A 26,514-nucleotide genomic window follows, 5' to 3' on the forward strand; every position below is an offset into this window, starting at 1 on the left:
GGAGATCTATTACGATGGTGATCCAGACCTTTGTGTGGAGTTCATTCGGGACTGTGCCCGTTGTTTGGACTTGGAATCCTCAGAGTTCGACAAGGTGTCGTATATGGTGCTTTGGTTGAGGGGTAAAGCCTTGCAGTGGGTTGCTGACCACTTTGACATAGAGGATCTTAGGGCGGTGTTGTTTTGGGACTTTGCTGCATTGCTCCTCCGCACTTTTGGCCGAGATCCTCCTCCACCAGTCGCTGATGCCACCTCAGCATCTCAGATGGGTCACACCGCCACACCCTCACCAGGTCCTGACAGCGCCACCACTTACTCTCCGGTGGGCTGTCATTCCTCCTCGGTTCCTGCCAGCATCATCTCCATGCCTCAGAGCAAGAGACTCCCACGCCGACGACGCCGCAACCATCCTGCTCCAGCGGTGGTCCCGGTGGACGCATCGCCTCCTGCTCCAGCGGTGGTCCAAGGGGACGCATCGTACCTTGTCTCGGCAGAGAAGGATGCACGGGCTCCGGTCCAGCCCATCCATGGGGCCCCGGGTCAGAAGTCAACGTCACCCGGCTCGAGCTCCGAAGCAGACGCACCCGGGACAGAGGTTGACGCCTCTGATGTCGGCTCCCAAGTCGACGTGGCCTCCTCTGATGTCGGCTCCCACGTCGACGTGGCCTCCTCTGATGTCGGCTCCCACGTCGACGTGGCCTCCTCTGATGTCGGCTCCCACGTCGACGTGGCCTCCTCTGATGTCGGCTCCCACGTCGACGTGGCCTCCCCTGATGTCGGCTCCCACGTCGACGTGGCCTCTCCTGAGGATGCTCTCTCCACTCAAGAGGTCGACGCTCCATCCAGTCCAACATCTCCGGTTCTGATGGTGGTTTTGAAGGCTGCTCCGGCCCAGCCTGCAGGAACTTTGTCACCAGTCTGGCCTGCAGGGCTCCTCTACCGCAGGCGCCGCCCTCCCAGGGCCCGTCGCCTCCTCTTCTGCCTCAGGCGCAGGCCCCCAAGGGTCCGTCCTCGTCTCCTCATCTGCCCCAGGCGCCGGCCTCCCAGGGCCCGTCGCCTCCTCATCTGCCGCAGGGGCAGGCCTCCTGACTCTGCTGATCCCTGCCGCCTCTCCTGTGGTCCCTCTGTTCCTCTGGGCCCTCCCTCCGGGTCCCCCTCCTCCCGCCCTGCTCCTGGTTCCTGTGGGCGTCTGGGATCTGCCCTTTGGGGGGGGGGGGGGGGGGGGGGGGGGGGGGTACTGTCATGGTCTGCGTCAGCCCCCTTCCTTTATGTGCCTCCTGGTGTCCTCCATCCCTCTCTAGAGTCCCTCTTGTGTCCCTTTGTTCCCCAGCTCCTCTTGTGCTCCACTCCAGGTTCTCCCCTTGTGCTCTCTTAGCGCCCTCATGTGTCCTTGTCTGCATCCCTGTTATGTGTCTTGTTGTAGCCCTTTGGCGCCCTCTTGTGTCCTTTTTCTGTGTGTCAGTTTAGTGTCTGATATCTTTTTCACTATTTCCTCCCAGGTCAGCTCCAGCCTCGTTGTCCCCAGCTCAGTGTGTGTATGTACCATGTCCTCCTCCAGCTAGTTAGTGTGAGTCCTTCCCTCTGTCTTTAGGAAATTGTTGTTTAGTTTTGTGTTAAGGTATTTGCCATCCTGTTTCTGTTTTCCCCATTGAGTTGATTAGTGTCACCTGCCTTCCCTCCAGCAGCTCACCCCACACACCTGCTTCCTGTTTCCCTGATTGCTCCTCCCAGTGTATTTAAGCCCTGTCTGTCTCTGTGTTCTTGTCGGTCCATTAATGTTTGTTGTTGTTCTTGTCAGTCTCGTTCCTGTTCCTAGCTAGTGTTCCAGTGTCTCTAGTCCTCTAGTGTTTTTATTGCTCAGTTATTAGTTTTTTGGGTTTTGGCTCCCTGCCTGTGGACTACTCCTAAATAAAGGATTTATTTTCATCATCTACCTCCTGCTTGGTTCATCTGGTTTTTCTGCATTTTGGGTCCTACACATCCTACCACATCAAATCCTGACAGTGAAACCCTTTACGCCCAACCTACATGGCAAAAACTAGCAAACTGAATTAATCAAACCATATTTATTCATTTTTGCACCTGACACTGTGGCTCTGTAGTCTGTGATGTGAGGAAACTGGAGCAGCTTTTTTCTGTGTGAAGAAAATGGAGCACCTCAAATAAAGGTGGGTCAAGGAGTGATTCTGGTGCTCAATGACATAATGTGGTAAAGCTGCCACAGACTTTTTCAGAGTTAGTCACTCTGGTCCTGGAAATGTTGTAATGAAGTGTAATACACAAGTTGCTACCTGCTGTAAAAGCCGTGACAGGATATGGAAGCCTTCTATCCCACTGAGGGTGGCACTTTGGCTCTCATCTGATCAGGAAATGATGTTCTAAAGCCCCAGCGAACAGCATGAGAACCACAAAGGAGGTTGGAAGTGCGCTGTGATCTGAATGAGTCAGCTCAGACCTTTGTATGTGATGTGCTTTTATTTGAGGAGTTTGATCACCTTGAACTTTCTTACATTTGCTGACTCACTTTGATTCTTGCTATCTCAAATTCCTGCTCTGTCAGCTTTATGACTAGATAGCAAAACGGAATGCTTTAATTGTACCAGTGCACCATCATCAGCAAACATTACTTTGTTTGTGTTTATTTCAGTATTCTGTATGTTTTTCTGGACAATTATAATCTTTAACTCATCAGTGCTAATTACAAACGGATGCACACACATTTAAAATCAAATGAGTAAGATAGAAAATGAGAGTTTGTTTAATTCTACTTTTGTGTACTGAATGTCTTATGCCCAGAAAAGACATTTTGCTCCAGAATATTCAGATTTAATTGCAGTATTCTGTGCTTAATTTGATTTTAGTTGTTTGTTCATTTCATTTCATTTGAAAACTCTTGGTTTTATTTTTGCATCCACCTGTGAGGAGTGAAACATTTGTAATTTGTTGATCACTTTATTGATGGTGTAGTCGGTGGTTATATTTTTTGCATTTTATTTTGTATATTTTAAGGCACAATTGAATAGTCAGCTATAATTCCCCAATTCTCCATATCATCTATATTGCTTCGTTGTTTTACTCGTGCAAAGAAATATCGGTTGTAAAGAAATTATCATTTCACATTTAATGAAAATCTTCCTTTATAAAAATGTCAATGACAATTTTTGGTTACACCAAAACGGTGTATTTCTAAATAAAATTAAAAAAAAATCAAAATTTATTTCTGAAGCGCTTTTCATACAAATGCAGCTCAAAGCGCTTTACTTACAATATTAAAAACAACCAGACAGCAGGCGGTTTCCCACCCCTCCCACACAGATTCACATAAGAGATCCCCTTTGTTTCTCCCTCCTCCCACCCTCAATCCCGTCCCAAGACACACACACACACACACACGCACGCACGCACGCACGCACGCACGTACGTACGTAACAGAGAACGGGCAGCTGGCTGAGTGCAGATGTAGTAGGTACAAAGAAGATAAAAACGCCATCAAAGGACCCAACTGCACCGGGAGAAAGAACAGTTAAGTAATCAGTTTTCTTGTAAAAATTAAAAATATAAATATTTACTTCTGCAAATTCATTTTTCCACCAGTGTCAAATACAGTATAATAAACCTTATTGGCGCTAGGTGGCAGTAATAATAGCTCATTTCCCAATACACACAATCTCCATCTTTTCCATCAAAAAGGTTACACAAATCTAACCTACCGTAATCGAATGGCCTACCTAATCGATTATAATCTTGAAAGATTTTCTATTATGTTTCTTGTGTTAAACCCAGTTAAACCAGGCACTCTCACCACCAAACCACTCGGCGGCAGTAGCACAACAACTCGTTGTTACAACCTTTAAAAAAACTCAAGAAGAAGAACTCCAGGCAGCCGAGGCAGGGCTTTGAGTTACTAGCGTTGTTTCAACACACGGGATAAACAAGGTAGGATAATCAGGCAGGAGTCTTTTTAAACTAACATCAACAAGAGGTTGTTTAAACCAACTCGGACAGTTATCCGTGTTCGGTGGAGAATTCATCCAGTGCGTTTTATTGAGGTTAAAGAGGAATGTGTACAAGCTAGCGTTAGCAAAAGCGTTTAAAGATCCCTTTAAACCGATCCTGTATTATTATTTTTTTACAGAACATTATTTTATACCGAACATATTTATATAGATAAAACGTGTCTTTATGTTAAATGTATTACGTTACGGTTATTCAGTTGACAGTGAAAGTAATCGCTTAATATCGGAATGTGCTAAAATGACAAAAACAATTGACAGATCGTTTCAGGTTACATTCTGTATCACTGGATTTTTTTAACTTAGTTTTTTTCTTTTATCCGACAGTTTCCTGTTGTCTTTCTCCTCCTGATGCTACCAGAGAAGCTCTAGAACCGTTCGGATTGGAAACATTTCACCGAAAGTCTGCTCCAGATCACACCTCGTAGTTTATCGAAGGCAAATGTGTGAGCGTCATGGACCAAGGTGTTGTGGACAATCCTGTCATCCTCGTCATCAGGGCTCCCAACCAAAAATACAATGACCAGACAATCAACTGTTACCAGAACTGGACTGTAGAGAAACTCAAAGCCCACCTGTCTGACGTGTACCCCAGTAAACCTGTAAGTAGCAAAGCTTTAGTTTTGTTCGGTTTCAGGAAGATCTGATTATGTAAACACGTTTGTAATCAGCCGAGTCGCCTGCGATTGTCCCAAATATCTGTTGGCATCCTTTTGATATCTGTAAAGTTCAAACTCAGTGAGTTGTGTACATGCTGTCAGAACTGATGAGGAAGACGTTGGCTTTTCAGGTAATTTAGACTAAAACTTACATAACCATCGCCAGTTTTCTTTTCTTGATTTCTGTGTGTTAATTCCGATTCACTTCCCTCTCGATTTTATCGCTTTGGGGGGAAAAAAAATCCACGTATAGATGGAGCTGTTTCATCTAATCAGTGAAAATAAATGAGGTTTTTACTGAAAAGACAACCCGACAGGCAATTTCCATTCCTCTTATCGTGCCTCTAATCTGATTTTGCTCTCTTTACGTTCTGCTCCTCTGGTACAAACTGCTACCTTGTAGAGCGAGAGTGTTATCTCACTGGTAGTTGCACTTTTGTTTGTGCCGTTTACGATTAACTGAGATATATTTAACAACGAGCGCCGTGGAGGTGGAAACAGAAATGTGAATGGGAGTAGAGTGAAAGCAGGCTCAATGAGGACACACGCTGACCTTGTACTAAATCCATTAAGACCCACTTATCCTGATTGAGGTTACTACAATCTCATCCTCCTTACTTACACAAGTTAGCTGCCCTTTGATGCTGAGTTTTATAGGCTATACGTCATTTCTGTTGTGTGACTTTATTGTCATCATGCTGTGTTTGTAGAGCTCTAAAGACCAGAGGCTGGTGTATTCTGGAAAACTGCTTTTGGATCACTTCACCTTAAAAGATGTGCTCCGGAAGGTAAGTTTTGATCAGGAAAAAAGACAAACTTTTATGAAATTGTTTAAGATTTTAGAGAAACGTGTAAATATTAACACAGTTCCACCCATCTGAAGAAATCTTTTAGCTTTGGCTTGAATTATCTGCACAGAATCTCAACTACTGAGGGAAAAATGTCGATAAAACTCAGATAAAACTTTAATCTTCATGACTTACGAGTAGTTGAGCAGAAGGAAATGTTGCTGTGTGGTCACACGAAAGGCTTTGGAAGCTAGTCCTTCTGCTGTGGGGGTGAAAATCACATGATATTGACCTGCTAGAGCTACAACACAGTGAAATGTACAGATTCAGAGTGCTGATACACCACATAAGATCTTACTCTCGCATGACTGCAGGCCAAGTGTGATCCTTCAAGAAATGCTACCCCTTTCATCGGGGTTCTTAATCAAAATCTTTTAAAATGATTGAACGCTAACATTTTCGAGAGGGTGCTCGCTGCAGAACTACAAAGGCGGAGCTGCACCATAAGGTGGAGCTGCACCAGAGTCAACCCCGCCCATTCACGCAAACTCAGCCTAGCCCACTGACTTCCGTTTTTGTTTTCAACTTTATCGCAAACTGACCTGACCCACATGAATGACGGCTGTTACTAGTTTACAGTCGTTAATGCTATGTTCTGTGCTCCAATTAAACAAGATAAATATAACTTGCTACATGACAAAGTCTGAATATATCCCGAAATAAAAAGGTTTCTCGTAGCGAATATCTGCCCACAGCCGCTCTAACAAAAGTCCTGTACAACAGCACGTACCCTCTCCCTGTGGGTTCTGGTAGTCCAGTGGCAAGATCGTCTGACTTACGTTTTGCTTTCCCCTCAGCTGATGCTGGTTCGATTCTCGGTGGGGTCGGCAACAATCTATTCAGCCAGCTGAAACATTTAATTTGTTCATATTTTAGTTGTAATGTTCATTTTCAGCAAAATATTTATGTCTCTACAAGTTCTTTGAATTTGGTCGTTCCTAAACAACATTTTAGTTGAAACTCTGCTCACAGATGGACTCACACTGGCTAAATAAACGAATGAATAAATAAAAAAAAACACATTAGTCATTATATGTTAAACGGCATACCAATAAATTGTTGTAAACATAGTACTGGCAAGTGTAGCTAGAAATGAGGAAAAGAGATTATAGAATATTTCCACTGCTGGGAGGCGAACCTGCGCAAAACTGCATGTCAATCTGACACCATCACCACTACACCACCACATCTGATAAAAATGAGGTGGCGTTACATTTTATTATGTTATTTGGTGTGTCTTTGTAGATGGGATGTATGATTTTTCTGGCGGTGTCTCAGTAGAAGTCATTTCAGAAATAATTTGTCAGAAAATTCACAGAATATCCAGATTTGAGAACCAAGACCAGACCCGCTTTGGGGGAGGAGACCAAATTGAAGCTGAGATGGGAAGAAAATGCATGAATGAGGCCAAAAATGGCTTTGGCGTGTTTCTTATGAGGAAATGACAATATAACATGATTAAAAGTTCCAAAAGTTAGATTTTTCATTATATGGAACCTTTACAAAAACTGTTCAATTCACTTCTCAACTCCCTCCTCAATCTTGCATTTTTTAGCTATAACACCCTCTTTGGTTCCAGAATGCTATAAAGTCTGACAACTGGAAGGAATTGGACTGACTCCGATAGAATGGGCGGGGCTGATTCTGGAATGGGCGGGGCTGACTCTGGTGCAGCTCCGCCTTTGTGGTTCTGCAGCGAGCACCACTTGACATTTTCAGAGTTTTGTTTATATTTCCACTAAGCCCCGCCCCTGGCCTGTACAGCTCAACGAATCAGGAACCGAGCGTGTTGGTAAATAGAAGTGTGTACCTGCAAGAGGGAGCTGTTGATCAACAAGAATGTGCCCCATTTGCCACTGACTCATAGTTAGCTTAGCACACCAATCTAGCTTGAATGCTAACCTGACCTGCGTTGACTGGTGTCACATCCCATTTCAAACATCTGCAAATTTGCTTCTGGAGTCATATATTCGTGTTTGACAACTCTAAGTGACATCCTATACATACATATATAGAAAATTATTTGACTTCTTAATTTAAATGTATGTTTTTCTACATTTTAATGTATTTATTCCAATCAGTTTTTTTCTTTCAAAAGGGCTTAAGTCCTTAAGGGTTAATGTGGGTCAGTTAGCTTCAAGCTAACTGTGGAAGAGGAGGGAGGGGAACAAAAAGGGATTTTAGCCAGTTTTAGTGTTAGCGGGGCTGTGCTAGCATCATTTTGCTGGATTCGTGTTGGTTTTAGACGTAGCTATAGTCGTTCAAATTTCAAAATCTTCTCCTCGATGACGTCACACCACGGACCCCAGCTTTAGAAGAGTTTGTAATCATACCTGAAATAGGTTATAGTGTAATACTGCTATGGAGACATGCCACAACAGTTAAGCTCATCTTGAAAAGTGCTTTCAATTCATGTGAGCAAAGAGTTTATTTAACAGTTTGTTTTCCAAAAGCATCACCACGAGTCAAAGTTGTTTCAAACTAGTTATTTCATGCATTTCTGGACGTTTGTAAGAATTTAAACCGTCATTGAAGGTCAGGCACCAATGAATCATTTTAGAACATTTTTGTTGTGCAGTAGAACATTTGAGGGATGCTTTTTGCAGGTAGTGACTGTCCAGATATAACCACATGTACCTGAGATTAGTCTCACCTAAAGTGTGTGTTTACCACACACGTTTTCCACCTCTCCACCCACGAGTAGAAGAAACTTAGAAGAGCTTCAGGTGGCTTAATGAACTGATTATGTCTGAGCTTCAACAAAGATGAAAAAACATCAGTTTTGTTTTGAAAACTCTTCATAATAAAGGTTTGTTTATAGAGAAGTGCTTTTTTGTATTGGTGGGACAACAAAGTCCTGAAGACGATGCAATCCTTGGACTGGGTGAGGTAATTGCGCTGTGCTGGTCTCCACAGCAGGACGAGTACCATATGCTCCATCTGGTGTGTGCCTCCCGGACCCCCCCCAGCTCCCCGAAGCCGCCTCGATGTCGCGGTAACAAGCCTCAGGAGAGCGCAGCCCGTCCCACGGTGGGTCTGCAGCACGCTTCTGTGCAACTTTCGACTCATTTCATCAGAATCCCATTTCCTTTCATCACCCAGCAGCACCGTCGTATCCCACACCTCCTCGACGTGTCGCGGGTTATTATTTCACTACTGTTGCTAACACCTTCCATCTTTTTTTGTTGTTGTCGTTGTTTGTTTTGTTTTGGCAACAGGCTCCGCCACATTCTAATAGTCAGGATGGCCCGATGTCCTCAGGGGCGGGCGGTGATGGGATGAGACAGCAAGCTGGAGCTCTTCCTTATCACCAGATGTATCCACAGTTTATACAGAGGTCAGTGTTTGATGTGAGATGACTCAATACACAAACTTAACTTGTTCTTAAGGTCAGATTCCATTTGGCGTCACTTTAAAGAGCTGATTCCTACAGGAGAGGATTAAAAAGGAAAACCAATTCCGACTTTAATCTGAATTCTGAGAAAAATGTCAGAACTCCAAGTTTGTTTGTTTCCATTTAGAACCAACCACAAGAACTCTAAATATCAATAAAGCGGGAAAACAAATAACTCAGTCCGAAAAGGAGTAGAGAGCAGTAAAACGTAAACATTCCTACCCGCTTTTCATGGATTCATGCCTTACGCATCAAATTACAATTGTTTAAAAGCTGCGATGGCAATTTTGGAGAACAAATTAGCTTAAAACCTTTTCGTTCATGTCTCTTAACAATGTTCTAACCTGGTAAAGCTATAAATATATTAAGGAAATTCCCAAAAAATCTAAGTGTTCTCTCACTTTTGTCTAAAAGCTTCTACCAATGACACGTTTCAGACCAAAGCAACTATTGCACCATCTGGCTGTCGGTCTCGCAGAATCGCTGCACTTCCCTGGGTCCGTTCGTTAAGCACTCACGTATTTAGCAGCAGATCCCCGCTGGTGTGAGAGGTTCTCCGCTCCGTATAATCAGAGGAGGAGGAGCAGCTGACTGCTACCACTTCAACTTTAGGACAAACTACCAGTCCAAAAAAGAAAAGCACTGTTTAAAGGGGCATTATGGAAGTTTGACAGCCAAAACATGTATAGAAATAATAAATTTCTTCTTCATACATTCTCCTGCAATGCCCTGGTCCTGTAGAATGAGCCCTGGCATTTTTACTGTGATTGCCTGTTTTTCTGTAAAATCACAGAAAAAGAGAGATGCTCGGGTCGAGCAGGCTGCTTCATACGTGTTCACACTCAGGCATCGCCCGTAGCATTTGCTATCAGTAGCTTTAGCAGCAGAGAGAGAGTGTGCCAACTCAGCGACTTTGTCGCTGTTCCTAACGCCTAGAGATGAACCTAGCTACATTTCTGAGGACCTTAGCTACTTTCTTCTAGATATTTCCTGCACATTAGCAACAAAATAGCCATTTTCGCTCCGAACCGTCCTTTGAACATTGTTTCAGCTGTCATCAAGGATATAAATGTTACAGATACAAAAGACATCACTGGTGTTATAGCTCACCCAGTAAGACGGCGGACTCCCGTGCGGAAGACCCGGGTTAGAATCTTGATGTGAACATAGTTTATTTAGAGTTTATTTTTTACATTAATGGTATATTTTTTTACAGTAAGATGCCCAAATTTTTATTTGAGACTCGCCGAACGGCATTGAATTCACAGATAAAAAAGATGTGGGTTCAACTTTCATTTTGGAACAATTTTTCAAGCAAGGGAAGGGAATGATCTGAGCATGCAGGAGGACTGACCCATCTTAAACCTTTGTCGGCTGTGCTGAAGAGAAATGTACAGAACCAAATTATTTAATTAATTAGCTGCGTGTTCTCCTGTCCTCTGTCCCCCCCCCCCCCCCCCCCCCACACACACACACACAAACACACACGCACGCACGGGACTGTCTCAGCTGTTATTTTCGTTAAGGAGTGTGCACGTACAGCATGCGCGCCTCGTGCACGAACCTACTATTGAAGCTGCCGTTACGCTTTTGGCCTGAGGGCGCAGTCGCGAGCATAAAAATTCAAAACTCCGTAAAGTCATTTTAAAGTAACGGACAACAAAAGAAGTTGGGACCTAGAAAACAGCGATGGGTGTTTAGAGCTATCTCGTTTCCTCTGGCAACACGGGTTTCTGGTTCCGGCAGAAGCGTCTCAAGGAAGATGTCTGAGGGGAGGGGTGTGCTTCATGATCGTGTTTGCGTTCAAAACCTAGCTTGTTGTGTAGATTTGCTATAACAGCTTTAATTGTTATTACATATCTGCACTTGAATCACAGAAATGAGACATTTTCCCGAGTTCTGACTTTAATCTCAGAACTTTAATGTTTCCTCAGAATAATTATTTGAATCTCAATATTTTGACTTTAACTCATTCATTGCCATTGACGACTAGAGTCGTCATTTGCATTTTTTTTTTTACTGTGTGGGCGTCGGAAGGAGCCCCCACACCGTGACAAACATCCCAGCTCTGAAGCCGATCTTCATCCGCGTACGTCACGCGATCAGGAAGCAGAAAATCCATGTGTTAGGAGATCGTTTTGGGCCGCTGCTGTAAAAAAAAGTGAGGCGCGAACCTGAAAAGCTTCTGCCGATCACAATTCAACAACGGATTATGAAAGAATAAATAAAGAACGAATAACGCTCGAAACGCGCGGATTCTTCCTGATGTAAGAGGTGAGTCTCCGCTTAGTTTTGGTTGTTTTGGTGTCGACATCATCCTAGCGCGCATTGTTCTGTGACTCTTAAAAAAACCAGTAAAAATGGTGAGAAACGCTGGCAGCGAATGAGTTAATTTCATTATTTTTGATAGTTTTCTCACAGTTTAGGCTTTTTCAGAGGTCTGACTTTAATGGTAAATGACCTGTCTTTGATATAGCGCCTTCTAGAGTCCTGGAACCCCCCAAGGCGCTTTACAACACAATCAGTCATTCACCCATTCTTACCCACTGATGGTGATGAGCTACAATGTAGCCACAGCTGCTCTGGGGCGCACTGACAGAGGCGAGGCTGCCGAGCACTGGCGCCACCGGTCCCTCCGACCACCACCAGCATTGTAATCTCAGAATTTTGACTTTATTCCCAGAAGTCGGATTTAATTTTCTTATTTTTTTCCAGTGGCCCTAATCCTCTTCCGTAGATTTATTATTCTTCACCACTTTACACAAAGTTAGGCAAGTCCACTTCCAGTTTCCTCTTAATCACTAAATCTGCTCCTACAAGATGATTCAGGGTCTTGTTCCAGAGCGTTTTCCTTGAGTGATGGTGTTTCTCCTCTCTCTCTCTCTCTCTGTGTGTGTGTGTGTGTGTGTGTGTGTGTGTTGTTTTTGGCGTTTCTTTGCTCAATTCCCCAGCTGGAGCCAGTACCCGCTGAATACCCCCCCGACACACCTACCTGCCTATTACAACCCTTTGACACTAATGTGGTGGCAGCAGCTCTACGTCAGGCAGTACTACATGCACTAGTAAGGCTCTACAAACCAAACTTTATTGCACCAACACAAAAACGGACCTTTTCAATTTCCGCTCTTCCAGTCAGCTGTTGGCCGCCTCCTCCCAGCACTTCAGACCCGATCAGCCTTCGACTCAGTCCAGTCAGACAGATCCTCAGAGCCGGCAACCTCAGGTGGGTCGCCACGGCAACCCGGAGGTCCAAATGAACGCCCAGGGAGGGGAGATCCTGAATGAGGAGGAGCTGAACAGGGACTGGCTGGACTGGGTGTACACGTTTTCTCGGTTGGCCATCCTACTCAGTATAGTCTACTTCTACTCGTCCTTCAGCCGCTTCGTCATGGTGACGGTGGCCATGCTGCTGCTCTACCTGTGAGTGGTCCACGCGTCCATCTTTACACCAACCAGAGGTGTTTTTAAATAGTTTGTGTCTGCAGACACCAGACCGGCTGGTTTCCCTTCAACCTGGAGAACGACCTGCAGCTTCCAGGAGACCTTCCCAATCAGGAGGATGTGGATGGAGACCAACAGAACCAAGACGCACAAGAAATGGTGAACACCTCTCATCCATGACAGCAAACATGCAATATTACTACCTAATTACCAACAAACCTCAGGCTTTGAACTCATATCTTTGATTTTACTTCCCTGTGCAGGACGGAGTGAACGATGACGGCTCAGATGAAGATGATGATGATGATGATGGAGGAGAAAGTGGAGAGGAAGGCGCAGAAGATCCCAACAGCACCCCTAATGCAGGCTTCCTGTCTTCCACGTGGTCTTTTATCATAACATTCTTCATGTCGCTCATCCCAGAAGGACCGCAGAACGTCGCTAACTGAGCTCCAGCGGAGCAGCTTTAGTTTTTAAGAAGAAGACCCTTCCTTTTTACCGGTTCTCTGCGTTTTGAGCCAAAACACAAAAAACCAGTCACGTCTAACTGGGGAAAAAACATAAAAACAAAGGTTTCTAAGTGTCCAGTGACCGAAACGTTGCTTTACTGGCTATGTGCTGAGATTTAAAGAGGACAAATGTAACTGCTCTACTACGATTTGACGGCTGTTGGAATAGTTTTGTTTTTATTTAAACAAACTTTGGTTGTAGTGGTTAAAATAACATGAGACACTTTATGAAAAGGCCACTTTAGTATAAAGTATTAGCTTCTGTGAATAATGAATCGTTGCACTTATGTTTGAAATCACATGAAGAGTTTGGTCTGAAAGGTTCTGAAAGTGATCGAGGTTTGGGTCGTCTTGAGGAGGTGACTGAGAGGAATTACAGGATAAAATACAGACACGGCGGCATTTAAAGAGCAGTTTTTTTTATTGTGGAGAAATAAAACATGTTCTTGGTAAAATATGCACTGCCAAAATGCAGAGTTCATTTAAGTCTAACAGTACACACCTTAGGTTGTCAGAAATGACTGCGGCCACACTAACATGTCTGTGAAATAAGAATTATATTCATGTTTATTAAAACAACGTCAAGTGAAATGGTGTCTTGTGTGTTTTAAAGTGTTTGGCTTTAGCTTTTGCCTGAATACGATCAACATAAACAACTGATGGGTGGGATCTGTCTGCTGTAGGTAGATGTAGCTCTATGCTGCCACCTGCTGGTTCTTTTTTTTTTGATAAAACTGACTTAATGGTAATTTCTTTTTTTGAAATCTGAGAATCTGATAAGTTCTTTTATTTTTTCATTTAGCATATTCTTAAACTTTAAATTAAAACAGAAAAAATTCTAACTTAATGCAAGCCAAAATATGAACCGCATGATGAAATCAATAGCACATAAGACGCTAGCTGCAGTTTTTATTGCTACAAAAAATGTCTGAAAACACTGAAGAAGAAGTAGAGATTCTGTTTGGGCTCCTTTCATAACTTCCTGCATTATTATGAATAATTTATTTTGTCCATTTGGGAAAAATGCTCATGATCTGGCTGCTGTTTTGGTTATGTTTGAAGCACTATGTTGAAAATTTTAGAAAAATACAATAATTTATAATAAATCAAGAGAACTGGCTTTCATCTCTCAAACGGCTCCTCACATTTCTTGTTTCTCAACTTATCACCAGAAATTACACAAAACTGTAAACGGAATACTGATCTGTAAAAGTCCACTGATGGGCGGGATCTATCAGCCACAGGTAGATGCAGCTCTCTGCTGCCACCTTCTGGTACCTTTTTATTTTAGGACAACAAAATTACAGTACTTGATGGTAATTTCGTTTTTAATTTCACCTGAGGATCTGATTAGTACTAATTTCATTATATATTTATATATATATATATATATACATATATACATATATATATATATATGTATATGTATATATGTATATATATATATATATATATATATATATATATATATATAATGAAATTAGTACTAATCAGATCCTCAGGTGAAATTAAAAACGAAATTACCATCAAGTACTGTAATTTTGTTGTCCTAAAATAAATATATATATATATATATATATATATATATATATATATATATATATATATGTATATATATATACATATATATATATATATATATATATATATATATATATGTATATATATATATATAGTTGGTGCAGTCGGTGTAGATCACAGCTGGCTCCTCCAAGAAGGAACCATCTGTGATCGGTCACTTCAAAGAGCTGGCTCTAAAAGCCATTTTGTTCTCGACTGACATGTCACTTCTAGTGCCCGACCTGTATCCACACCACGTGTCACCGTTTTGGATGGTAGCAGTCGCGATAAGCTGACATCTTCGCAAACCGATCCATCGTAGCTCCCAGTTATTTCCTGGAACTCCTATAGTGGAAAAACGACTCATGATTCGAAGATTTAAAAAGGACAGTAAAATCAGAATATGTTCCATTTTATTGCTTTGCAACAATCTGAAATGACAGAAGTCATCAACCAAACAACAGAATGCAAAGTTCTTCACCAACGGTTCGTGCGTTAGTAGAAATACCTTTTGTTTGCTGATTCTGAAGCTTTAAATATTGCTTCTTTTTGTAGCTGATTCTTTTGATTTAAATTTAAAGAACTCCAATTCAAGTGTGATCCCATGAAAATAGGGTATCTAATAAGACAAAATCAGAAAATGCAAACACTATGGATAAATATTCACTTTGGTCAGAATGAACCACGAGTGAAGCGTAATACCTTTCTTTCTTTTTGGCAAAATAAATAAATGTTTTCATTTTACATTGACACCACAATAATTTAACATTCACTGATGGTTTAAATAGGAAACTGTACCTCTGTGTTATTAAGATCTTTTCATCTTTGCATGTTTTAGTGGGGAGCAAATACTACAGCAGAACACACACATACACACACGCATAAAAACAGCTTGTAGTTATGTTCTGAAATTGGAAACTAGACATTCACACAGACGTCAGAACGACACAACAACAAATAAACTGTGCAACGGATGGCCCGTCTTTGGAGTCTGTGTGCCATCATGTGGAACGTTGGGGATAATCAGCACAACACTCGCACATAAAGAGCTTCAACAAGGCACATAAGCTATTGTTGGTAGGATCGCTACACACACAGCTGATGAAACGCACAAACACAAATCATTCTTGAAGGAGTCCAAACATTGAACCTTGTTGGAATAGTTATTGCTAAAGCATGACTGCCTTTGGAAGAAAATACAGAGTGAGGTTTTTTTCTAATAGCTTTTTGAACATATTCAGTGGAAATATTTTGCATAAAGGTATCCGTAACTCTAGACATCTTTGTACGACAAACACAATAATATTCACAGGAATACAGACAGTATAAAAACAAGTGCATCTAACTGGGATCACAAATATTCTCTTATTTTACACTTTTGTTTCTTTTTAAAATAGTTTATCATCGGTTGCTGTTGGAAATCAATCTTGAATTGCTTTCGAACAACATCTGGAGAGGATACTGTGGGAATTGATCATTTCAATAATTCAATAGAATCTATTTTTCACCTTTCCTAGCAAAGTGCTCACTGTACAGTACAGACTTTATATGGCCTCTAACGTGACTTTTTCTATCACAGTACAAATGAAAACAGTACAGTATAGATTACTTTAAGAAATAACAAACACGATGTGTGTTGAACAGTGAAACAATGTCCAAGCAGCGATATTAACACTAAATATCCTGGAGAGAGAAGACTTGGGTCTGAATCCAGGACGTATTGCAGTGGCGATGTGTTGCAGTCATGTTCTGAACACCCCTCTGATTTGGTTTGCATCACTCTCTGTGCAAAACCATCTTCATAATAAACACAAAAAGCACTTTAATGGCTTTTATGAAACAACATTTCAAGCTGGTTTAACTTAATAAAAGTGTTCAGCCAACAACAACTTGAGATTATCTCAACAATAACAGTAAAAGTAAAAAAAAAATGGCTGAAATTAGGGTTCAATTCTTAGACCCTATAAGAGAGGCCATTCCTGTGACATCAAAGCAGGAGGCAAAAAAAAAAAAGCTAAATTAAGAGTACTCCAAAACAGAAAGTGTTGAGTATTTCCTTCCATCTGTGAGGATGTGTGATATGCAGTGCATCTTGGTAATCAACATGTAGGACTTCCAGACTGGAGTGTTACTGGAAGAGCTGGAATTGTGTTTTTGTGGGAGCTCGTCGGCACCCCGTGAAAGGAGAAGGGAGTTTTGCAGACAGATCGTGCCGCTTCCGTTCCTCTTTGCCCTCCTGACAAGCACCGGCTCAGTGAGGAATTGTTGTGAAGGTCCAAGGGAGAAGATTGGGCTCTTCCTTCGTCACAGGAAGGTCTCTGTGGCAGAGCCGTCTCCTGGTGTGTCTGGGCTCACGTCAACTCTAACGCACGCCACCTTCTCTTGGCTGTGCAGAGATAAAGAAAGATGAGTTGGAGCAGTTTTGTTTGTGTCACCAAGGTGACTTTACTGATCCTATAATGGACCTTTTCCACCAGGCCCTACTAAGGTTGGGCGATTGAGCAAATTTATCAGCGAATGGTGATAGTCCAAATTTTTAGCAGTTTGTCTTTTTACGAGGGATATTGTTTTAACATTTATTCTATGTACTATGGATGGGTACCGAATTCGGTACTTTTTAAGGTACCGCCCGAATTCCATAGTACCGACCGAGCACCGATTCACGTAATTTCAAACGGTGCCTCGTTTTGGTACCCGTCCATCATAACGAGAACTTGCCAAGACAGCTGCACATGTGCAAGAGCGTTATGTCGTCAGTCGCTGCGAGCCAGTTGTAAACAGAGCAGCAAGGTAGAAAGAACGCAGGCTAAAGCTTGGGTCCACTTCACTAAATGTGATGGGTAACTGGGTGATGATGAAACCAGCGACAACGATCTAAGTGAGACATCCTCATCTTAATCTGCTCCGGTAGGTAAATAATTAGCTTGATATGTTAGCTTCCGTTTCGCTAATGGTGCGTTTGCTTTCTCCTCGGAACTCAGAAATTCCCGACTAGAAGAACATGAACGCGCTCTAAAGTTTGGCTTCACTTTACTAAATGCGACGGGTGATTGGGTGAAGATGAAACCAGTGACAACGATCTAAGTGTGAGGCATCATCGTTTTAATCTGCTCCAGCAGCTAAATAAACTGTTTAAGATAACGTTAGCTTGGTATGTTAGCTTTCATTGCTACCATTGTTATCAGCTAATGGTGTGTTCGCTTTCTCCTCGGAAATTCTAACTTCCCAGTAGGAAAAATCAAATGAAAAAAGACGGCAAAAGGAATGAAGATACACAGTAAATTTAGTTCACAGTAAAGATGTTTGCTTCAGTTTAATTATCAGCTTATAAAACTACAAGGACGATGTTAATACAAACAGTTGAATGTTATTTATCGTGATATTTATCAAATATTGTTATATATTGAGAAAAATATATATTTAATTATAAAAGAGAATTAAAATAATAAACACTCAAAAGTATCGAAAACTGGTACCGTTAAGTACCGGTATCGATTCGTAGGTACCGGGAATTAGTAACGGATCGATTCAAATGTCAAAGGTACCCATCAATACTATGTATATATAAATGCATCATTAGAAAGCAAGGATTGTCGTATTCCATTTATGTATGGATATAAAGGATACAAGCATATCTGTAAACACGATATAGGCTTATGTCAAACCACTTGGAAATTCATAATAATGTCTAACTAACCATTCGAAGCCTTATGTCGTTGACAGAAGAGAGCCCTTTTGATCAGGTGAAGGATTACCTCCTCTGCCGGAACACCTTTCACCAAGGCCGTAGGTCACAAATACAGCCATCTCTTCTCACTTGTAGCTCAAACAAATTGTGGCCTATTAAGTTGTCGATTGACACATCTAATAGCCAATGATGTTAGGAAAAGAATGAAGCATGAGTACCCTTTCCGCAAACTGAGTACGAAAGATTGTGCTAGGTGGATCACTATTTGGGATGTGTGTTAGGCCCATAAAACGTCTAAATGTCCCATCTTCTTTCTTTGGACTAATGAATATTGCTTTGAAAAATTCGATAAGTCACCCAGCTTTAGTACCTACTCAGCCTGGCTCAACTTGGTTTGGTTCAGTTCCAAAGTGTTTCCACTAGTAACGAGTACCAGGTGTTTAGTCCCTACTTTAAAGCGATTCCAGGCGAACCGAGCCAAGCTGAAAACGCAACATTAAAGAGGCTGGTCACTGATTGGCTCACTGCCCACTGACTTTTGCGGGTCTCTTCTTTTTGGAGTCTGACAAAAAAAAAAAAAACACCAAGTGAAGGGAATGTTCCAGTAGGTACATTCTGAATGTTCTACATCACTACCATGCCTTCCATTGTTGTATTGTGTTTGTGTCTCGTGTACAGACCACTTTGTGCCACTTTTCAAACTCTGGAGTCCACCTCGTTGTGGCAAGCCCACTCACTAGAGCAGTTTCTCTGTTGTAATAGAAAACCACCCGAACCGTGTAGAGCAGAGTTGAGCCATGTTTGGAGGTGGAAAAGGTCCATTAGTTGAAAGGGAGTACAACTTAAATCTAAATCTAAACTAGATACTAACTGCAATTTGGAGACCAAATGAAAAGGCAATTTACAAAATTTCAGTTGAAAATCACCTTGATTTTGATGTTTTTGTGGCAAATTTTAAAAAGGATGTGGTCACGTAAAGCATTTGATGTAATTGCAAACAGTTTGTTGTACAAATCTTTTACAGTTAAATCAAAATGTTTCAAATTTTCCTGAAAAAAAATTACAATTTCCTGAATATGCTCTAATTTTATCTACCAGGTGAATTCAGCCCCTCCTAAAGTTGTCTTCTTACACCTAAGATTTGCAAAAACTAAGAAGCGTTTAAGAACTCTTGTTCACATTTTGAGGAAATAGCTGGCCAGGTTTTTGTTCAACATTCAAACAATTTATCAGTGAGGTCCTGTTAGTTGGAAAAATTGCAGAAAACAACTTGAGGAATTGCAATGAAATTGAAAACCTCCCCAAACATTTGGAGACACTTTGGAAACTCCCTTGACAGTCGCATCCCCGTGGTTCCCAAATAAAGGAGGTGTTTCCAAAAGTATTAGTGTCTGCATTTATTTATCCCAGCCTTAATCCGTAGGGTTCAGTGTGGAGTAGGCCTATTGTAACACTCGTGTGTATGGAGAGGTGTCCCAATCGTAATATAGATTTCAGAAGGTTTGGGGAGGTCTTTACATACATAAATTAGCAAACGGTCAAAACGAGTGCAACTACTATGCAAATGCCGGGAGAAAAGTCTGGGACCCACTGAATCAGGACATGGACTACTTCAAAAGTCTGTCAAATTAAATGTGAAAACTGCACATTTACAACATAAATATTTGATGTGACCAAATTGTGCAGTGCAATTGTTTTTTTCAACATGTTTCTTAATTATTTAGCTGGTAGGCTTCACCAAATCACATATTAGGCCTTCCCACAATTCCAGCTGTTTACTGTATCTTTTTGTCAGCTAAATGTTCATGACTGAAAAATTTCTTGGACCTCTAAATAAAGTTTTCTTGTACATTTCAAGCCCTTTTTTCAATATATCACTGTAAACACATTATCAGTCTAAAGATAAAAAGAAAGATCCAAATCTAAAGACTGTATCCTCGTTTATTATTAAAATCATCATTTATTTGTATGTTTTAAATAATCCTGCAGAGTCATGAACACGTTGGTGTTTGGGGAGCTCTCAGGAGGTGACGCATAGCTACCTTTCACCACGCTTCTCAGATGGGACGCAAGGCTGTGCACTCGAGTTCACAGCCTTCCACGCTTCCGTTCGGACAATTTCATCAGAGATATTTACAACCAGTGGGTCACAATCAGAACTGAATGCCAAAAAAAAAGTAGAAAAAATGTAAAGACGAACACTGAGAGAAGACAGACATGATCACAAAAGTTCAAACAAGAAGACACGAACATGCTTTAAAGGGACTTTACGGCGTTTTGAATTTTTATGCTCGTGATTGCCCCCTCAGGCCAAAAGCGTAACGACAGCTTCAATAGTAGGCTCGTGCACGAGGCGCGCATGCTGTACGTGCACACTCCTTAACAAAAATAACATCTGAGACAGTCCCGTGTGTGTGTGTGTGTGTGTGTGTGTGTGTGTGTGTGTGTGTGTGTGTGTGTGTGTGTGTGTGTGTGTGTGTGTGTGTGGCCCGGAGGACAGAGGACACACAGCTAATTAATTAATTAATTAGGTTCTGTACCTTTCTCTTCAGCACAGCCGACAAACGTTTAAGATGGGTCAGTCCTCCTGCATGCTCAGATCATTCCCTTCCCTTGCTTGAAAAATTGTTCCAAAATGAAAGTTGAACCCACATCTTTTTTATCTGTGAATTCAATGCCATTCGGCGAGTCTCAAACAAAAATTTGGGTGTCTTATTATTGTAAAAAAAAAAAAATATTAATATAAAAAAGAAACTCTAAATGAACTATGTTTACATCCAGAATCGAACCCAGGTCTTCTGCTTGGGAGTCAGACATCTTACAAGGTGAGCTACGCACCAGTAGCATTCACAGTATCTGTAACTTTTATATCCTTGATGACACCTGAAACGTCAAAACAAAGAACGGTTCGGAGCGAAAATGGCTATTTTGTTGCTGATTTGCAGGAAATATCTAGAAGAAAGTAGCTAAGGGTCCTCAGAAATGTAGCTAGGTTCATCACTAGGTGTTAGGAACAGCGACAAAGTCACTGAGTTGGCACTGCCTCACTCTCTGCTGCTAAAGCTACGGATAGCAAATGCTACGGGCTATGCCTGAGCGTGAACGCGCATGAAGCAGCCTGCTGGACCCGAGCAGCTCTCTTTTTCTGTGATTTTACAGAAAAACAGGCAATCACAGTAAAAATGCCAGGGCTCATTCTACAGGACCAGGGCATTGTAGGAGAATGTATGAAGAAGAAATTTCTTATTTCTACACATGTTTTGGCTGTCAAACTTCCATAATGCCCCTTTTAAGTTAGAGACTGAGACAAATTTAAAGTAGAAACGCCACTGACGAGACAGATCACGAGGACAGTCGTTCTTAACATGTGGAAAGTGTAGTTGACACTTTAAACAAAGGTTTGTTTGTTAAAACAGAACGCGCAGAAACAGTGAGCCAGACAACAACACTGAATATTTGGCTTAAAGAAATGAAAGCAGAAAGTTGTAAAGTAAGGTTTTTACTCGGCGACCTAACCCTTCCACTAGAGGCGGAAGCCGTGGGGTGTAATAGACGCGTTTTCCCTGTGGCATCTGCAGTGCATCACTTCCCACCCGGAGCGTTTCAGATACAAATCAGCAGCAAAAACATTTTACATAGCTGGTTCGGCAATAAAATCACAGGGAAATGTAAAGATCACGTGTGATTTTGGGAGTTCACGAGATAACGAGCAAAGAGAAAGATGGCAGCATGTATCCAAAATGTCTGCCGTTTATTTATTTATTTCTCTTCATTTAAGGAGGTGTCACAAGTACTGTTGTATTATTTTTTACTATTTAAGAACCAGAAAATCTGCATGCGTCTTTTCCTTCGAAAACTTCTGGATGTTCTGTGCCACTCTCGTGTTTGACTTCATATCCGGCCCGATGTGAAACTGCTGAGCTTGACGTGTTCTGGAAGATTAGCGAATAAGAAATTGACTCGAAGTGGAAATTTAGTGCTAATTGCTGCTTCACAGAGGTCATTTCATGCTAACGTGTCCAGTGGGAAGGCCTGGTAAATGTCTGAGTCTGGGTAATCAGAGCTAATTTGGGTCGGATGCTTTGCATCAGGAACATCTGCCCTGCTACCTCTCCTTCCACTGGGAGGCTGTGGGTCCCTGCTCCTCTAAGATCTGTTCAAGTTGGCCAGAATGACACAACCGATGCTCCAGGAAATCTGTTCACAGCTCTGGTTTATAATTAAAAAAAGCTGCAGCAACAAATTAGGCTCAGATTTGTGCTTGAGAAAGGTGAAAATTTTATTTTTTCCTTCACCTTTTAAAGATTTTTAATCAATTATACAATTGCCTAGGCTTCTAATAACATATAATGGAGCGGGCGTTTGGTGCGATTGACTAACGTAAAACAAACTTAATGTCTCTTAATTACCATTTTAATATTCTGATCTTTTATAAAAAGCACCGCTCACCTTCCTGAGATGCTGAGCCGAGTTGAACCTCCAAACCGGACCTTCAGTCCCAACTCCTCTTCCTCCTGCGCCTCTAACTCTTCTTCCTGAGTCAAAATGGTTCAAATTCACAACTATTGAAATAATCTTGGTGTAAAAATGCCCAAGCTGTCTAATTCATGTTATTTAATGTTCATTTTTATTACGTAAAAATAAAATTAGTGCCTCAAAAGAAAAAAGAAAATCGTAAACTCAAAGAATTTAACATTTACAGTAAAAAAAAAAACTTGTAGCATTTAAAATTTTAATTACAAACTACAAAACGGTCTTTAATTTCAATAATTTAGTTCTCTAATTCATGGCTTTGACACACACACACACACACACACACACACACACACACACACACACACACACACACACACACACACACACACACACACACACACACACAAAGGTCAAATAAAATAATAAATCTACCAGATTTTCAAGTGCTTTGATTTTTTTGTCATCCTCTGTTTTCTTTTTGCTTTCTGGCATCAGGTCATCGAGCCAGCTCAACTCTCTCTTAGTAAAAAAAAGATCCAGAAGCTTTCGGATAAAAACAAGTGCCAGAACCTGGAGGTAAAGACAAAAAAATAAATAAATAAAAAAGCACAAACCACCCGAAAACGAGAATTAAAGTGAAACAGTGTTGTTACAATATTAATATTTTTAAATAATCTGACATTGTGATGATTCAACCATTGCACAAACGCCCTGCAAACCAAGCTAGCATGTCAGTTTAGTCGAGTAAGTCCAGTCAAAGGTTGTTCTAGTCATCTGAGCTATGCTACGCCTGCTGTTTCGAACCGACACAAGTCACTCTAAACCGCCCTAGCAATCGTGAATTTTATGTGATTAAAATAATTTTTTGTGTGTTGAAAAAAATCATTGTATACAAATAATCTAATCGTGACAAATTGATGTTTTTTTAGCTGAATTCTGACATCCTAGGTGGCGGATTATGCTAACGTAGGTCATGCAGCGCAAAGTTATTAAAGTTGTGAAGGCAAACATGGCTAGAATCTCACACTCATACCAGCAAGTAAGGAAAGATTCATGGTACTTTCTGAAGTATTCTGGCCACTGCAGGCCCCCGTACTTTTTATGTGGTTAAGCTGATTGTACTTTGATATCAGTATAAACTTTTCTGGGTCATCTTGTATGAAAATATATAACTTTTTTTTTTAATCTCGAGATATTGTCTTGTCCTAATTTGATGCAACAATAAACGAGACCAGTGAGCTGTGCTATTACAAATCTTGTGCCAATTTCTCCAGCTCTGTCCTTGAGTTCCTCATCAGTCCTTACCATCATGGGAAAGACCACAGCTGCTGCAGAAGCCTTGATGACCCAGAGCAAAACCAAACAGGTGAGCTGCACCAGCGTGAATATGTGGACCTTCCACAGCGGCACGTAGCGCAAGTAGATCAGATCAGGCTGGTGCTTTGCTGGCATGCCAAACAGTTTGATTCTGTCAAAGAACTAAAAGGGAAAAGGAGACATGCAAATATCGTGGTGAGGACACGAGCAACACTTAAAGCTTTCATGGAATTTGAATCAAGGGTTTTGAAGTTCAGGAGGAACAATTGTCTAACAGCAGTTCTGCTTTGAATTAACAGGCTTATATTCTTCAAAGACGGGCAGAGCAGAGTCTCTTACTTGTATGCCTTTAAGGGACGAGACCCCCATGTAGAGAAAGACTCCATACAGGACCGGCATAGGAATAAACTAGAGAGAGCAGGAATGAAGCAGCACAGAACATCATAGTGCGAATTATTTAGAGCTTACAGTAGGGTCTATGGGATAAAATTAGCACCAAAAGTACATTGTATGGGATAAGATTAGTACCAAAAGTACATGATTGAAGCAACCAAAATGTCACAGTGGAAGTTTGTGTATGGGAAACAGCACAAGCCGCTCACTCCAACCCCTCATAACAAAGATCGAAGCACGGATAAGTCCCTCCCACTGAGACTGAGCTGTTGGCAAATCCATAAAATGCTCTTCAGAATAAAAGCCTAAATAGTCTGCTTAATGCAGAATTAAGTGAGAACCAAAACGTGTCAAGGAAATAAAATAAGAAAAGTTCTGAAACATAGAGATGTCTTAATATCTAATCCTTTTGTTTTTAGAGTGATGAATTTATTTATTTGTTTTGCTTTAGAAATTCACACTTTTGCTTCAGAAAAATGTTGTTTTTGGTTGCTTTATTCAGGTATATTTCACGTGGGACTTTATTATTATTATTTTTTTTTTGGATATATCCTTTTGGCACAAATCTTGTCCCATACACCTCTTTACAAGACAGATACCTTCCTGCACATCACCGACATTCCACCCTACCTTCAGAACTGACGTCATGAAAACAGAACAGCCCATGAGGACAAAGATCATGAATCCTGTGACCCGCTGCTCGCGAATGCCCAGAAACTTGGGCTGTTCTCCTGGTGCAGAGCAACCAGACTCCACCTTCAGGCTGTTTACGTGGGAAATGGACAGGACAGTGGCCGCCACAAACCATGGTAACCCCATAATAGAGCACACGCCCAGCATTACTGATACAATCAGCAAATCCAGGTGATAGCCACAGCCTTTCTGTAGAACACCCAAGGAAACAAAGAGGTGGTGTGATGAGCATTTAAGAAACTTTTATAAAACTGCCCAAGTTAAGTCTGACCTTTAACTTGTGCTCTTTGCGGTTGATGATGACTGCAGTGATCTGCTGGTCCATGAAGATGAGGATGGTGCAGAGCAAAGCAGGAAGTGCCGCCACCAGCAGCGTCCACCAGGGATTCTCCCCTAATGGATCCATCAACCAGCCTCTGTTCTTAGAAGTTGGCTAAATGGGTAAAACCCGAGCTATAATTAGTATAAGTAGCATAAAACAGAAGTAGAAGATATATAATGGAAGAAAAAATGTTTAAAATTGGAGCTGATGCCTACTTCAAAGCGGTCCGGAACATTCAGTTTAGGAGAGGGGATCCCCATCAGATAATCCACCAACACCATGATCATGATGGTTATGAAAACAGCAAAATCACTGATGGTGGAACGCACCTACAGGGCAAACACGCACCCGTCAGAGGAACACTTGAGACCACGTCTGCTTTCACCAAATGACAACAGACCAACTTACACACGTGTGGGAGGACACGAGAAGCTTTCTCCTTCGTACAGGAGACTGCTCAGGCATACTAATGACTGACGCAATGTAAACATTTACAAAACCACGAGAAGCTTTTAGATCCATCCACCCACACAAGCATGAACCCAAAGACAAAACACGCCCCGATGGAAGTTTTTCTAATTAAAATTCACATTTTATACCATTTAATGCAGAACTTTATGCCTTTTAAACATCTCACCTTAGTGGGGAAGTATCTATCTGTCTTAAACTGCTTCAGGAATGAGGATAGAAAGAAGGTGGTGAAGAAGAGGATGATAGACCAGAAGAGAACATCTGGGATGTAGGGACCATGGTGACCACAGGCAGGACCCACAAACTCCCCATGGAGCCATTTACACATCTGGAGAGGAGAGAGGATAGCTGCTCCATCAGCTGTAAGGTTAGTGACATATCAGAGTCAGGTGCCCTTCGATGTCTGAGTCATGGGTTATTATGAGTTTATGTTCCTTTCTTCCCATAGTTTGTTTTCTTGCAGCAAGATTTTTACGTTGTGTTTTAAACCCGCAGGGATAAACCTTAAAGCAGGATTACTTTGCTTCGGTCGTCAGTGGTGATGATGATTGTTGTCGTGGCAACATTCAGACTGGGTCTCAGCTGCTCGGATAGCAACACCTTTTACCTCTCCCGGTGTTTCTGCTGCACACCGGAGGGAAGTGTTTGCAGCTCGCCTCGTTTCCTTGCTGCTTCCTGAACTTCTATCTGAGCAAATCCCCACAGAGTCCTCTCACTGAGGATCCGCCTG

General features: G+C 41.6%; 2 protein-coding genes across 8 annotated transcripts in view; one reads left to right on the plus strand and one right to left on the minus strand.

Moving 5' to 3' along the window:
- The first annotated feature begins 1,477 nt into the window (after positions 1 to 1,477).
- Positions 1,478 to 13,455, plus strand: LOC107394553 (homocysteine-responsive endoplasmic reticulum-resident ubiquitin-like domain member 2 protein). 3 transcript variants are annotated; one of them, XM_054745082.2, is made up of 9 exons: positions 1,478 to 2,168; positions 4,341 to 4,615; positions 5,383 to 5,460; positions 8,437 to 8,550; positions 8,739 to 8,857; positions 11,866 to 11,976; positions 12,047 to 12,334; positions 12,400 to 12,514; positions 12,619 to 13,455. In XM_054745082.2, the coding sequence occupies exons 2-9, from the start codon at positions 4,469 to 4,471 to the stop codon at positions 12,802 to 12,804; spliced, it is 1,158 nt and encodes a 385-aa protein (XP_054601057.2). In that variant the 5' UTR covers positions 1,478 to 2,168; positions 4,341 to 4,468; the 3' UTR covers positions 12,805 to 13,455. The 3 variants fall into 3 exon arrangements, with proteins under 3 accessions (XP_054601057.2, XP_054601056.2, XP_015829024.3); XM_054745081.2 differs by lacking the exon at positions 1,478 to 2,168 and adding an exon at positions 3,433 to 3,522; XM_015973538.3 differs by lacking the exon at positions 1,478 to 2,168 and adding an exon at positions 3,783 to 3,936.
- Positions 13,456 to 16,495: 3,040 nt separating this feature from the next.
- LOC107394552 (sodium bicarbonate cotransporter 3) overlaps positions 16,496 to 26,514 on the minus strand; it is a 60,728-nt gene continuing 50,709 nt past the window's right edge. For 4 of the 5 annotated variants that reach the window (XM_070547592.1, XM_070547591.1, XM_070547590.1 and 1 more), the window contains 9 exons: positions 25,951 to 26,112; positions 25,529 to 25,642; positions 25,263 to 25,424; positions 24,929 to 25,180; positions 24,245 to 24,313; positions 23,894 to 24,067; positions 23,021 to 23,158; positions 22,562 to 22,647; positions 19,920 to 20,271 (listed from right to left, as the gene is read on the minus strand). In XM_070547592.1, coding sequence (XP_070403693.1) covers positions 20,151 to 20,271; positions 22,562 to 22,647; positions 23,021 to 23,158; positions 23,894 to 24,067; positions 24,245 to 24,313; positions 24,929 to 25,180; positions 25,263 to 25,424; positions 25,529 to 25,642; positions 25,951 to 26,112 — 1,278 coding nt within the window. In that variant the 3' untranslated portion in view covers positions 19,920 to 20,150. Of the gene's footprint in view, positions 16,811 to 19,919; positions 20,272 to 22,561; positions 22,648 to 23,020; positions 23,159 to 23,893; positions 24,068 to 24,244; positions 24,314 to 24,928; positions 25,181 to 25,262; positions 25,425 to 25,528; positions 25,643 to 25,950; positions 26,113 to 26,514 lie in introns of those variants that run through there. The other variant, XM_054745079.2, reaches the window with a different exon arrangement.

This window comes from Nothobranchius furzeri, chromosome 19 (genome assembly GCF_043380555.1).
Source record: "Nothobranchius furzeri strain GRZ-AD chromosome 19, NfurGRZ-RIMD1, whole genome shotgun sequence".
Taxonomy (NCBI): Eukaryota; Metazoa; Chordata; class Actinopteri; order Cyprinodontiformes; family Nothobranchiidae; genus Nothobranchius; species Nothobranchius furzeri.